General features: G+C 39.8%; 1 protein-coding gene across 4 annotated transcripts in view; it reads right to left on the reverse strand.

Annotated features, from left to right (window-relative positions):
• Window positions 1-293: 293 nt before the first annotated feature.
• aplp2 (amyloid beta (A4) precursor-like protein 2) overlaps window positions 294-15,507 on the reverse strand; it is a 95,948-nt gene continuing 80,734 nt past the window's right edge. For 2 of the 4 annotated variants that reach the window (XM_077248368.1, XM_077248366.1), the window contains 5 exons: window positions 15,091-15,126; window positions 10,567-10,649; window positions 5,038-5,094; window positions 3,448-3,624; window positions 294-2,119 (listed from right to left, as the gene is read on the reverse strand). In XM_077248368.1, coding sequence (XP_077104483.1) covers window positions 2,018-2,119; window positions 3,448-3,624; window positions 5,038-5,094; window positions 10,567-10,649; window positions 15,091-15,126 — 455 coding nt within the window. In that variant the 3' untranslated portion in view covers window positions 294-2,017. The remainder of the gene's footprint in view (window positions 2,120-3,447; window positions 3,625-5,037; window positions 5,095-10,566; window positions 10,650-15,090; window positions 15,127-15,507) is intronic. The other 2 variants (XM_077248367.1, XM_077248369.1) reach the window with 1 other exon arrangement.

The following is a 15,507-nucleotide window of genomic DNA, read 5'->3' on the forward strand; positions in this document are numbered from 1 at the left end:
TTCTATAGTCTCTAAAGAAATATTTTTTGAGCAAACGTTGCTTGCGGGCACTTTCCCATTTAATTTCTATGGATACTTTAGATCACCCACAGTCTGGTCTCACCTGGTTGCCCTTTGACGGCAACTTTACTAAAAAATAAAAAAGCCACCTTTAGAGTTAATTTGACCAATACATTTAAAATGCAGTTTTTGAGTGTTAAAAAATGAAATCGGTCTGCTTTCATCAGATATAATGATAACATTCCTTATATTGGTACACAAAGCAGAATAAAGACGACACAATGACACGTCCATGGAAGTAGTGAATTTATTGATGTTTCCCACCTGTAACCAAGAAGCCATTTTCCATTGGATTCAATCATATTTTACTTCTAATATGTGAACTTTGTATTTTTTCCCCTCACCCCTACGACCATTTCCACAATCAAGCAGGCAATGACAAGGTCCAAGTTTGGAGCCATTTAGGTGCATAGTGAAAGTCACATACAGAAATACTGTCACAGGAAGAGGGAAAAGAATAGAAAACAAAAGAAGAGAATAAACTTAAAAATATATCATAACATCTCATATAAGAACAATGCACACCACAGGATGTCCTTGATAAAAGCCATGATTGCAACATCAACTATACAGGCATACAAAGACATTGCTAAGAAGGGGGGAAGAGAGAGATAAAAAAAAAATTATTACAAATTTTCCTTGCCTTCCATATTAGTGGACATGCAAAACATTTCTTTCATCTGCCTTGGCCCCCAGCTGGGTAACTTTAGTGCATTTTTGCGCTTTATTGTGGTTTATGTCCTTGTGGGTCTAATGCTATAAACAATACATATCATATTATTACAATTACAGACGACTCCGGTAACGGATCTACGCTCTCTTTGATTTTAAGCAATGTGTGCAAAGTATTGCCCCATGATAAAACTCCCCATGGCAGTTCTCATTGGGCAGCTATGAAATGAAAATGCAGTATCATTGTGATTAACATGAGCTGAATGCAACATTTTATCAGGCCAGATTTATTTTATAAAAGGGGAGTGTGTGGATGTAACGGCAGAAAAAACAACATTCTTCTAGTAGAATTCGAGTAAAGAGACATTTTATTGTGATAAGGGAGACTGGAGGCCCCGAACCTTGTGACCCTCTGTGCTTCAAATCAATGCGCAATGACCATCTGCAGGGGCCGCCCCATTTAATGGTCCAAGTATATGACACCATAACCAAGAGATAAAAACAAAAGACATGGAAATGTTATTGAAATCGGGCACCTCTACATTCACAATCAGCCAAAATATCTGGCAGGCTGTCACACCATTCTGTTTGAACCATTCATCGTATCTTACACAGGTGATGGTATCAGATGTTTGGACCGCGATATCAGTCCTTTAATCTCAAAGTTTAAACCTGTAACCCAGCCAAGATTTAAGCTCTGGAAAAAAAATATGAATAAACTTACCATCTACTTTTTTTTTCTGTTTATGTATATCATGTGTTTTTAATAATTACAAAGTAAATGATTGAATGATTTTCTTATATTTTCTGATTCACTATACATTTAAGTTGTTACAAATAACCTTCATATACAAGCAATCTATTTAAAAGAATATCCGGCAACCAGCGATGGTGTAGACAAACTGCTGTGTCTTTATATTGATTGTTTCAGCTTTGCTGTACCACTATAGGCTAGATCTTTATAAAATTAACATTTAAAACAACATTATAATACTCTCCAATTTTATTTACGGAAAATCAATTCCAAGCTAAATTTGCAGAATCACGTTCTCCTGATTTAAAACAACTGAAAAATTGCCTTTGAAAGAAAAAAACAGTTACAAGAGCATAAAATTGCGCTCCATGGTACAACAGTAGCAGTGTTAGAAGTAGTAGTATTAATAAACCGTTGTTTTCTTTAAATGAACCAGAATATGCATTTCAAATGCATGAAATGATTTGAGAGCAGTTTTATATTGGTCAGTAGTATGTTCACCCCTCTCTAGCTCCACAGCCCTCATAATGGCTAAATCTGCATCTGCTCCAGATATTTGTAGGTGGGGTTTTCATAGCCATGGTTCTGCATCTTGCTCAGGTGACGTTCTTCTGGAGATAGCATAGGGTCAACCTGAAACAGAGGAAGATTGAACGTCACTACATCCATAAAAAATATATGAAATATACACTACCGTTCAAATGTTTTAGGAAAAATACAGTAAAAACTAATAGTGTGAAATTATTATTACAATTTAAAATAACTGTTTTCTATTTTAATACATTTCAAAATGTCATTTATTCCTGTGATGTCAAAGCTGAATTAGCATAATTACTCCAGTCTTCAGTGTCAAGTGAGCTGATTTCGTGATCATGAAACATTTATTCTAATTATAAATGTTGTAAACAGTTGTGCTGCTTAAAGTTGCAGTAAGCGATTTCTAAGGGTCTGTTTACACCTGGTCATATCTTTTTACTGATCAGATAGCTATGTAATTTGTTAAAACAGTTCCATTTACACTTGCCCACATAAATGTGTTTCTGCAAAATGGATATAAAACCGATCTTCAGTTTCCACGCTATATGCAAATTTAACGGAGCTCACGTCAGCGAAAGCAACAGATATGAGCTGCATTTACCATCAGCTAATTTCCAAATCAAACACACCGGCATCAGCACTGGTAAGATCATTTAGTCTCAATACTTTTAATGAAGATGACTGTGTGTTGAGCGTCTGCGACTTTGTTTTATTTGCGGCATTTTACGCGTTGGCTTGATGAAGAGATACACAGCAATTAATCTGCGGTCATATAGCCTATAATAACACACTCTCACGTGTTTATTTTTTTATGTGGTTTCAACAACCAGATGCATTTAGAAACCTCCTAAAGTGGTTTGAGCAATCAGGATTAAATCCATTTTGAAAGCGTTTCGGAGGGCATTTACACCTGGTCTTTTCACGATCGAACAGCTATCCAATCAGAAAATGCATGAAGTGACCAGGTGTAAATAGGCCCCAAGAAACACACCCCTGACCCTCCCTTCATTGCTCCATGCAACACAGGCATTGACTAACAGCTGGTGCATCAGACAGCTTGGCAAGTATGGATGTATCAGCTATGATTCAACAGCATATCCTGGCTTTGTGAAACCGCAAAAAAATTCAGGCCTTCCCGCTCTCTAATGTCTCTCAAGCGCTGGAAAGCTTTTCCGAAGTTCATTTTTTTTATTGACCCCAAACCTTTCAATGGGAGTGTATATTCATTCTAATTTTTATATAATGTATGTGGATAAAAGCACTACGTTTTCTTTGAACCTGCTTGTCCTTGAGTGTTTTGAGTGAGAGCATTATCTTTCACAGGGATCGAGAGAATGTATCTAGCCGTTTTGTAGTTATCCTCAAGGTTGCATTGAAAACAGCAAGAGTGAATGATGGAGCGTCATGTGTGACCGTTAACTCACCTCCACAATGCCGTGACTGATGGTGCCGTACTGCCTCTTCCTCAGCAGCACCAGACTGATCACAATCACCGTTGCTATGGCCACCGCAATCACCAGCAGGCCTATCAGAGCGCTGCTTCCGAAGCTGAAGTCATCCACCAGGGGGCGGAACGTCTCCTTCTCTGATCCACGGCTGAACTGTGAGGGGAAAATAAACAGCGTATTTACACTCCCAAAGCACAAAGAGCTACGGCAAACATGGCAAAGACCTTTCAATGCTGCGACGAATGCTGCTGAAGCAGGGGACTCGTACTGTAACTTGTATACAGTAAAACAGTTGCCATGCAAAGTCTTGCACGTAAATCAGCCTGTGTGATTTTTTTTCCCAGTCTGAATTTGTTGCATTTTCTATCACAAAACAGCCATCTTAAAGCATCAGTTCCCCCCAAAATGAAATTTCTCTCATCATTCACTCACCCTCATGTCATTCCAAACCTGTAGGACTTACTTTCTTCTGCTGAACAAACACAGATGTTTTGAAACATGTTCATGCTGCTCTTTTCCAACATTCTCTGTGTTCTCCACCAAAGAAAGTCATACATGTTTGAAAACAACATGAGGGTGAGTGAATGATGACAGAATTATCATTTTTCATTGAACTATCCCAGTTTAACCCTATAAAGCCTAATGTATACTATTTGATATACAAATTTTAAAGGTCTCTAAATTATCAGCATGGTCAAAACTTCACTGAAAAACCTGTTTAAACATGAGTATCAAATATGATACATCAGGCTTGCGAGGAACACTTATTTGTTCATCTCTCGATCATTCTTGTATTGCATTGCATTGTATTATTTGCTCCCTAGCCAACATTAAATATCATCTTACTAAAACATATTGTTGTGAGATAGTAAGGACTGATATTTATATGAATTTTATGTAAATAGTCTGTTACACAATTATAAAGATATCAATTTACATTACAAGTTTTCTTTTTGGTCATATAAATATCAGCAACTGCCAATTACAGTTTTGGTCAGTTTGGGGTTATTGTCCTCGATTATGAGCTTCATATTCTCACTATATACAACTATATGAGACATAAAAGCCTAATGTATCAAATACAATACACAATAAAAATGCATATGCACACTGTGTGTTGTGTTGAATAAACTGATCCATTTACAAAAGAAAACAACTATTATTTCATGTCACATTTTCAAGATCGAAATTGAGCTTATGGCATGAATGAATGTGTTGGTAGTATTGATCTGCTTCACTAAGTGAAAAACTGAAGGTGCACAGACAGCCAATGACAGCCATGACTGGCAGTTTTCACACACAAATGTTTAGTGCTCAATTCCATTTGTGTGAGAACCTAATGATGGCGAATGACGCGTATCCACCGGACATGCTCATGCGTCTCGCATTGAAAACATGCACACGTGCTGTGGAGGATTGTGACAAACGATGTAAAACGGTCATTTGCTCACAGGTCGAAGTGAAGCAGCCTACTGTAATCTCCAATCAACCCATTTACAGCCCATTATATGAGACTGCAGAGTTTGACAGTACCATGTATTGGGCACAGGAGGGCGCTGTACTTACCAGAGGATCAACACCCTTCAAAATCACTTCTTTAACATCCAGAGTCTCATCAATCACCTGTCAACACAGACAGGGTAGTCTCAGTTACTTCCTTGGGAACTGAAGATTGAGTCAGTGTGTGAGATGTGCCGTGTCTGTTAGATTACTGAAATAGCGTGAGCAAAAATCAAGTTTGAGGGGGACCAAATGTTAAAGTTAAAAAATTGGTCATTGAAAAATACTAATTAAGCGACACCTATCCTGTATATTAAAGTGGCGTGTACCCTCAATGTCTTTCATAGTTTTGGTGCCGTTTACAGCAATAGATGTGTATTAAATACTGTGAGCAAATCCAAAATCTGCTCACAGATTTACATCTGTAAACATCTGTTTGAACAGTAAACATCTGTTTGGCGCTGTGCAGACGGCTGCCTCTCCAGTAGCTCTACAGTTTTTAGCTCTTTTTAGTTCTTTTTTACTTACTTAAACCTCTTTTTTCCCTGTCTTTTTTAATTCTTCGAGTTAAGATAGTGTGTGCTCTATATATCCTATGGATATTTCCAATCTTAAAATGCAACCAGGAGTTAGCTTTCTCACTCATTCAAGGGAGGAATTGCTGGCTCTGCGCACGAAAGGACGAGCCGGGATACGGCAACCAATACCGGCGGAACTGAGGAGGAGACCCAGGGGCTGCAAGGCCGGGGCTAAGCTAAAGGCCGAGCTAGCGGAGAATCGGAGGCGCTACAAGCCATCGATTCCCTCCGTAATCATGGGGAACGTGAACTCTCTGCCAAACAAGATCGACGAGCTGTCCACGTTAAACAACCAGCGGATTAACCGTGAGATCAGCTTGTTCATCTTCACGGAGACATAGCTAAACCACCTTGTACCATATGCTAAAGTGGACCTGCTTGGATTCACTGCCGTGAGAGCTGGTAGAGACACACAGGCAAGTGGTAAAAGCAAAGGTGGAGGACTCATTATGTATGTCAACAACCGCTGGTGTAACCCAGGACATGTCTCCGTGAAGACAGCCTCATTTGACGGGACCTCGAGCTGCTAGCCGTTAGCCTGCGGCCACCTACTATCTGCCGAGGGAGTTCAGCCATGTGATCACGCTCTGTGTTTACATCCCTCCGAGAGCGGACGCAGACGCTGCTTGTGAGAAGATCCACTCCGTCACAGCAGCGCTGCAGACACCCTGACGCCTTTATGATCATCTCGGGGGATTTTAATCATGTAACTTTGGACTCTACTTTGGCTGTTTTTCACCGGGTTGTAGATTGTCCTACAAGAAACAACAGGACTATTGATCTCCTGTATGCTAATGTGAGGGATGCATACAGAGCGACTCCCCTCCCCCCACTGGGGAAGTCTGATCACAACCTGGTTCACCTACAGCCACTATACACTCCCCTGGTCCAAAAACAACCGGTGACAACTCGCACCAGCAGGAGGGGGTCCCCTGAGATGGAAAGTGCCCTGAGAGACTGTTATAACATCCCAGTCTGGGATGTGCTGATCGACTCGCATGGTGAGGACATAGAGGGGATGACACATTGTCTGACGGACTACCTGAACTTCTGTGCAGACGTGGTCTCCCCCATCAAGACTGTCCGCTGTTACCCTAATAACAAGCCATGGGAAACACGGGAGGTCAAGGCTTTCCTCAACAGGAAGAAGGCTGCCTTCAGTAGCAGGGACAGGGAGGCCATGAAGACAGCACAGCGGGAGGTGAAACACTGTGGGAGGGAAGCTAAGGACAACTACAGGAGAAAGGTGGAGGAGAAGCTGAGGGAGAACAACATGAGGGAGGTCTGGGATGGCGTGAGGACTATCACAGGTCCCAACACAAAGACAAGAACTACAGGGGGGACAATGGAGATGGCCAATGAGCTGAATGACTTTTTTAATAGGTTTAACCAGCTCATGCCCTTGCCCCCCCCCACCCTCACCCTCAGCCCCACCGCAGCAATGTCTTCTTCCCCCCACACACCTCCCCCGACACAACCATACCTCCCTCTACACACTTCTCCACCAACACCACATTACCCCCATCCTTCTCAATACAATCACCGCCCCACATCACTACAGACCAGGTCAGAGAACAGCTGAGGAGGCTCCGGCCCAGGAAGGCAGCGGGGCCGGATAAAGTGTGTCCGACACTGCTGAAGACCTGCCCTGCAGAGCTGGGGGAGCCGCTCCAACGGATCTTCAACCTTAGCCTGCAGCTAGGGAGAGTGCCTACCCTCTGGAAGACATCCTGCATCGTTCCAGTTCCCAAGAAGAACAGGCCCAGCGAGCTGAATGACTTTCGACCGGTGGCACTCACTTCACACCTGATGAAGACGTTGGAGCGGCTCCTCCTCAGCCTCCTCAGACCCCAGGTACAGTACACCGAGGATCGCCTGCAGTTTGCGTACCAGCCAGATGTTGGTGTGGAGGATGTCATCCTCTACATGCTACACCGGATCCACTCTCATCTGGATAAGGGGAACGGCACAGTGAGGATACTCTTTTTGGACTTCTCCAGTGCCTTCAATACCATCCGGCCCCCTATACTTCAGGACAAACTGATGAGGATGGGAGTGGACCACTTTCTGGTAGACTGGATCAGAGACTACCTCACGGACAGGCCACAGTATGTCAGGCTGAAGGACATCATGTCTGACACTGTGGTCAGCAGCACTGGAGCCCCTCAGGGCACAGTGCTGGCCCCTCTTCTCTTCACCCTGTACACCTCGGACTTCTGTTACAACTCGGACCTGAGTCACATACAGAGGTACGCGGATGACACAGCCATCGTGGGGTGCATTAGGGGTGACGGGGGGGGGGGGGGGGGGGGTATCGGATTCTGGTGGGGGACTTTGCTCTCTGGTGTCGCACTAACTGCCTACAGCTCAACACCTCTAAGACAAAGGAGCTGGTGGTTGACTTTGGGAGGTCCAGATCAAGTCCGCGACCGGTCCTGCTGGAGGGAATTGAGGTGGAGGCAGTCAAATCATACAAATACCTCGGACTGTGGCTGGATAACAAACTGGACTGGACAACACACACGAGTCACCTGTACAGGAAGACACAGAGCAGGCTGTACTTCCTGGGGAGACTGCGCTCCTTTAACATCTGCAGCAAACTGCTGTTTTACCAGTCTGTGGTCACCAGTGTCCTCTTCTACACTGTGGTGTGCTGGGGGGGCAAGCATATCCAAGAAGGACACCAACAGGCTGGATAAAATGATCAGGTGGGCCGGCTCTGTGATTGGCATGAAGCTGGACTCACTGGTGATGGTGGCAGAGAGGAGGACACTGGACAAACTGCTGGACATTATTGAGAATGCCAGCCACCCTATGCACACCATCATCAGCACCCAGAGGAGCCGGTTCAGTGGAAGGCTGCTCCTTCCCAATTGCCGGACTAACAGACTTAAGGACTCTTTTGTCCCTCATGCCATCAGACTCTACAACTCCTCACTTGGGGGGAGGAGGAAATAGGGTAGAGAGGACGATACGGACAATACATACATACACACATACATACACACCTGGACTTACATTAATACCTGGTCACTTTATCACTTTAACACTGGACTCAACACTGACACTTTTTAAAATAATTTATTTATGGTCTTTTTTGTTGATATTCTGACTAATGTTATTATTACTATTATTATTTTTATTATTATTATTATTATTATTATTGTACTGTCTTTTTTTTATCTACTATTCTCCTTCCTCCTTGCTAAAACTGCTGCTGGAAATTTCAATTTCCTTGCGGGAGTCATCCCAAAGGATTAATAAAGAGAAGTCTAAGTCTAAGTCTAAATAATTCATGAGCTTTGATACAGTGACTATGTCCTTGTTTGAAGACTTGGCCGGTTGCATTTAATGAAGGAAAAACAAGCATTTTCATTTTGGTATTGTGCTATCAAACACAAAAACACCTACACGTGTATTGAAAAACATTTAAAAAAAAAGGGCTAATCAGAGCATACTTAAAGAGATAGTCACCCAAAATGTACATCTGTGAAACATAAAAAAAGATATTTTGAAGAATGTTGGTAACCGAGCAGTTTTGGTTCCCATTGGCTTCCATTCTATTTTTTGTTCATACAAAGGAAGTCACGCCAATGGGAACTGAAATTGTTTGGTTACTAACATTCTTCAAGATATCTTCTGCAGAAAAAATAAATAGGCTATTCATACAGGTTTGATATGACATATGATTCTCATAAACCTCTGATAGCACCTCTGTGTGATTTCACAAAGACAAACATGCAGAAATAGTATTAGTCACATTCTCCAGAGAGATCATGCATTGCAAGTCCACACAGGCTCGTGTGTGAGCTGCGAACAGGGGAGACTGGAATGTGACAGGGAAATATGTGAATGTGGCATGCTATGAAAGAGATAAAAATGAAATAAACCAGACTTGTATTTCTGGAAGGAGATAGCGGAGCAGTGATTGCAAGGCAGCAGGTGAAGTGCTAAAGTTTAAGGTAAGATTAGATGTCAGGCATTGGTTCAGTTGAGGCTATAGATTTTTAAAATAGACCCCAATTACAATTCAATGTGCAAATAAATGCAAGAAAGAAGTCCAATCGGAATTCAACATGCAAACCATATGATGACAACCACTGAATGGCTAACATTTAAGTAAATTAGATATTTTTACATTTTGATGATAAATATAAAGTAAAAAAAAAATAGATAGCACTGACATTTAGTAAGTTTTCAAAGGGTCAGCAGAACATTTCAGAGAATGTCAACATTCACTGTATTTGAGATTATTACCATCTATGTTTTTTTTCTGAAAAAAGGTAAGAAATCACAGACTATTCATGATTATTTTAAAAGTACAAAACTGTCACTTTTAGCTGCTTCACTGCAGGTTGTACTTTCTTGCAATGCTGCTTTGAATATATTTATTATAAAAAAGGAGGCTAGAAATATGTTTTAAATGTATATATAATTTTAAAATTTAAATCTAACATTAATAATGGGTAAAACAATAGATAATCTGTCAACATGATACAGAGAAAATAGTTTCTAGAATTTCATTTTTTAGTAAAATGACAATAATAAAATCAATTTATTTAATTCTGCTAACAACGTAGTCTTCATACTATAACTTTTTTTCACAACGAATCAATGCCTTTACATTTAAAGGGGGTGATAATCATATTTGGGGGTCCTTGGCATCAAAAAATTAGAAAATTCCAAAAAGATGTGGAGAAAGAAAACAAAAGCTATGTCAATCCAGTGCTGCCTTGCAAGTGCTGTAAAGACAAATAAATTCACATGGCACAGACCATAGTTATACACTATAAATAATTAGACTGACAGAGCAAACTGTCTGTATTATTTAGCTGTTCATCTAGGTTTGCCATGAAGGCATTTCTATATTTTATTATTAGCACTTAAACTGAATGTTTATAACAGTGCTAAATTGTTATTTTTTTTGTTAGTTTATGTAATGACATGAGAGTTTGCACAGTGTACACAACAGAGCAGTAAAGCGTGTGTGTTGCTCGAGGCAGGCTGGTAGTCTCACCACATTTTCATTGATCTTGCTCTTGCTGTTGATGACTTTTTCCTCTGCTCCAATCAGACCATCCAGACTGTTCATGCCAGAGCCTGCAGAGGGAACAGCCAACCAGAGTCAGGAAGACAAGTGTGAAACTTGCATTTCTGCATTAAATCAAACTAAAATGTTTACAAATATCTCTGTGAGCAACAGTAGCTGCCATCAAGACCATAACTTCAATTTTTAGCCGATTCATGGCCAGAAACCTGCTGCCTTGCCAATTTGTTTTACAGCGCAGTCAGTCAGGGGCCGGCACACCAACACACAGTCATTCATTAGTCATGCACTTTATGCAGTGTATGATGTAGAAGCGCCCACTGAACCCAGAGTCCTCCTGGATCAGCCCAGACAAGCTCAGTGTAAACATTAAGCTCACAGTAAGAGGTGTGAGGTCTCTTCCTGGAAGAATTAGTGCCTTGAGACATCCTGTGAGCACTTCAGCTCTATAAATAGACAGAATAACCCTACATATTAAACAATTAAAGTCAACATGAACCTGCATTCATAACCCATTTTACTACCACAATGTGACATTTCTGAATGGAACAACTGACAGGATGGTCAAAAGTGGTCGTTCAATTCCAGAATCAGGAATTAGGCCATTTAAACGTTTACCTGCTGGGAACTGACATGGTTAATGGTCAAGTTCACCGTCAAGAGAATACTGATGTATTCCAATGGCGACACTTCTTTTTGAACTGTACTTTTTTTTCACAATGCATTTTGCTTTAAATTGTAATATTTTACTACATTAAAGCTGCAGTCTTCTGTAACTTTTTTTGTGTTCAAAATCACAAATTTATTTTCCAAACCGTGTTTTTGTCTTATCCTGAATCACTACGGTACACTTAATAAGTGTGTATATTTGACATATATATTAATATTTGTGTATATAGACCGGTCAGGTCGTACCACTGCGTCATGGAGATAAACAGTGCGAAGTTGCTCCGGCTACAATGTTCTTCGGCAAGGCGCATGCAGTTCTGTTTATTAACCGCTAGAGCCCCAAAAGTAACAAACTGCAGCTTCAACATTAAAAGGCCTTAAATTACTGGATTAAATGTTGACTTTTTTTTTTTAAAAGACAGCATTTCCTAAAAAAATAATGGGTTTATTATCAGGCTATTCAGATTAATAACAATTATATTCAATGTGCACATGCAGTGCACTTCAAATATTGTTTTGAAAACTACTTGCAGATACAATATTACTGAAATCAAAGGTCACTTAAGTGCACTTAAAGAAAGTAGCCTTCCATGACTTTCTTAACACACTTAAGTAAACTTTTAAAAGGTGCATTTTGTAATATCGATTGATATAAGTACTTATTATGATGTGTTGACAAACATAAAGCAAGTGTTAAGTACTTGATTATAATTTTAACTGTAGTGTGTTATTTGATATTACACTGATGTTACATCATTACAAATTTGTAATAAGAAGTATATTAAAATACATGACATACAAGTTTGAATAGAAACGACATTGAAGTATTTTTTGGTTTACGATGAATGCTTGTCAGTACGTTCAGCAGTGCACTAACCATATGGAGTGGTGCAGGGATAACGTCAGAACCCAGAAGACTAATTCGCCACTGGTCCCTACGAGATTTTCCTATATGTATTGTCTAGACACTTATTAGAAACATACGTTTTCAAAAAAAAAACATAACGGTGCTTTCAATATGGGTGTTTGTAACTAACCAACGAAGTGTCATCAAGTAATGTTTACCAAAGGTTTCATTTTACTCACAAATTGAAAAATCCTATTACAAAATTTTGATTCCCCTCTATTTCAAGACAACAGAAACAATTATGAAATTGCATATAAAAATTTACTTAAGTGGGTCCAAAAAAGCAAATAATTGCATTTAATATAAATTAACTAAAATATTTTAATTTAATTGTAAACAACATTCAATTAAGTGGCTAAAACTACATTCAGCACGCACTTAAGTGTATTCTTTTACAGTATATTATTTTCGTAATGACTTGTGAGAAAGCCCTAACCTGAGTGATTCATATTATACAGTCCTCAGCCAGGTGTGGACATGCTGAGATACAAATCAGGCCGGCTGGTCTGTCATTCAGCGATGTATGTTTTTTCTCAGTGCGTAAATGATTACTGGTGAGTTTTCGTATATATTTTGCCTTTGTTATTGACATTATTGTTCTGAATGTCGAGATTTGATCGGAAAATTAATGCATTTTCAACTGCGTCAAAGTGAAACCAAACCGTTTTCATATTAGACTTTGATTTGAAAATGATTGTTATATTAGGTTATAAGATATTTTATTCAATTCCTAGTTACAGATCACCCAGTTTGTTCAATATTGTTTCAAAATGTCGAATTTGATGACATTGTACGTTCACTGCTGCTGTAATATCGTGCATACGCAACGATTGTGCAATCTGCGTGTCATTGTTTACTTGATTATTTTATTATAATCAGCACGCAGTTAACCCATGTATTTTAATTTATATATTACTTAATACCTGAATGTTTGTATCATTTACTGATATAATTACAACTGTTTTCTTTGTTTCTATTTTGTTTTATATAGACCACACATTTTTGAAGTAACATATACAAACCTCCTTTGAATTAATAAGTTAAACTGGGATTCCCTCTCGTGTTTCTCTTACCGGAAAACACACACCACCATCCTGACTGCTTTAATCCGGAACCCCTTGAGCGTTCCATACGCTCGTATATGACTCTTCTAAAAAGCATGCTAAAGCGTAATTCTCTTTCATAAGGGACATATGATTAGATGTATAATAATTTAAAACATTAAACAGCGTAAATAGTATTTTCTCTGATAAACATTCTATGACAATGCTGGAAGCTTCTAAAGACACCTGGCTAAAATGAGTCCTGGTTACATAATACCATGTCGGAGAAATCTCATTGGTTGAGAGGAGAACAATACCTTTCACCCACACTCATTGTTTGACTGTCAAAGCAGCAGGTCACCACCACTAAAAGATTAACTATGTTCAGCGGCAGTCACAAGGTCTGGAGAGAAGCGCTTGCAGCTTAACCATCCACGACTGAACCACAAAATACATATACACACACCACTGGCAAAACTTAACACACGGAGGTGAATGTGTGCAACAAAGACGTTTAGACTTCACAAGTGAAATGAGACAACAAAAACAAAAAGACCAATCAGAGATGGACATTTTCCGAAAGAAAATGTGGGTAGTGCTGGCCTGTTCTTACACACCACCACGGTTGCTAGTGTGTTGTGGGTGGTTGTAAGGTGTTGCTAAACATTTTCTAAGGCATTCTGGGTGTTTTTTAGCTAGCTCCCAGGGCCAAGTGATTGCTAGCTAGCTCATGTAAAAGAGCCTATCCTCAAGTCCATCTGCTAGCTACAATGCTTATGTAATTTAAATCATCCATCAGACGAAAACCATCCGATCACCATTTCAAAAGTAAGAGCACACCACTCTTCAACAAGCTGCATGATTTGAAGTATCATTTAATGTCTTTAGTACAAACCATATGGTACAATTTATACTCTAAAGCTTAATATTCAGGGTTAGGGTGTTGTTTCACTTCCAAACCCCAAGTATAAGCAATAGTAATAGTGAATTGCAAGCTTTGTAAGCATCACTAATAATCTAAGAGTAGCTTAAATGTGCATTCATATGAGGTGGGACCACAAGGTTAAATGGTAAACAGGTTTATGTTCCAATTGTACAATCTGGGAGTAAAAGCTAGCTATGGGTCAGTTGAATAAGCGGTCCTGCAACGGAATTACTAAATTAACAAGCTCCTGTCATTATAAGCGCAAGATTACAGGAGAGTGACGAGAGGAAGCCAAATAAGTAGCAAATGGGTCCTAAGGATCTGTCCAAAGAGAGCTGGGTCTGAATCAGGTTATTTGTATCCCTGACACAGGCAGGTAGTGAGGCAGCCATAACTGCTTTAGGACCACACAGCACATTTACACGAACTCGTTCTCAGATCCGAACAGCTAATTAGTTTAACAAGCTGCTTAGACTTTTAACTAGGCAAAGCTCTTCCGGCCAGACATTGAGAGATGGGATGTTTGGTATCTCCATCTGAGGGAGTGACAGAGAGGAAATTAAGAACAAGACGGCTAACAGGGCTGAAGGGACAGACAGAGCAAAACCATGGGGTGGAAATACAGTAAAAGAAATATGAGGATAGATGGGAAGATGATTCAAGATGTATGAAAGTAGGGCTGGGTAAAAATTCGGATTCATTTTCATTTGAACAATACGATATAGATTTGTAAAACCACAAAATGATAGAATTATCCTTATTTTTTTTATTTTTTTTACTGAAATATTCCAAACTGATCCAACATCAGATAGAATTAAAATTAAATATAGAAGAAAATATGACTCAATACCCAGCCCTATATGCAAAAAATAAAAATAATAATAATAAAAAAAGAGCAAACAACATTTAGGAGGGTGAAAAAGAGAACGAGAAAAGCAGCAGAAACCCACCTTTCTTGAAGGCACGAGGCGGTTCAGAGAGATCGCCTAGGCATTGCATACAAGCAAAAGACAAAACAAGAAAATTTGATTGAAATAGAAAAAGAGAAAAAAAACAGGTGAGTAAAAGAGGTAAGTCAGGGTTATCAAGCCGTGTCTGCGGACGGAGAGGAGAATCCCACAGGGACAGAATGAAAAAGAAAAACAAATCAAAGAACAGGTGAAAGAAAGAACCAGGATGTGTTTCTGGACAGGCCTGTCATAATGAAAGCCCTCCTGGGCTCTGATGTGCTTATTATATTGCTCTTTTTGTACATTTCACCTTAATTTAACCCATTTTGCCATTTCCTTAAAGGCTTGGCAGGGCAGTGAAAGAGCAGGACTGGGCGCTGAAAGAGAGAGATTTTCAAAGTACTAGGCTGCAGTGTG

The sequence above is a fragment of the Siphateles boraxobius genome, unplaced genomic scaffold, assembly GCF_051911475.1.
Source record: "Siphateles boraxobius isolate OS27281-9 unplaced genomic scaffold, OSU_SipBor_1 30, whole genome shotgun sequence".
NCBI classification, from domain to species: Eukaryota; Metazoa; Chordata; class Actinopteri; order Cypriniformes; family Leuciscidae; genus Siphateles; species Siphateles boraxobius.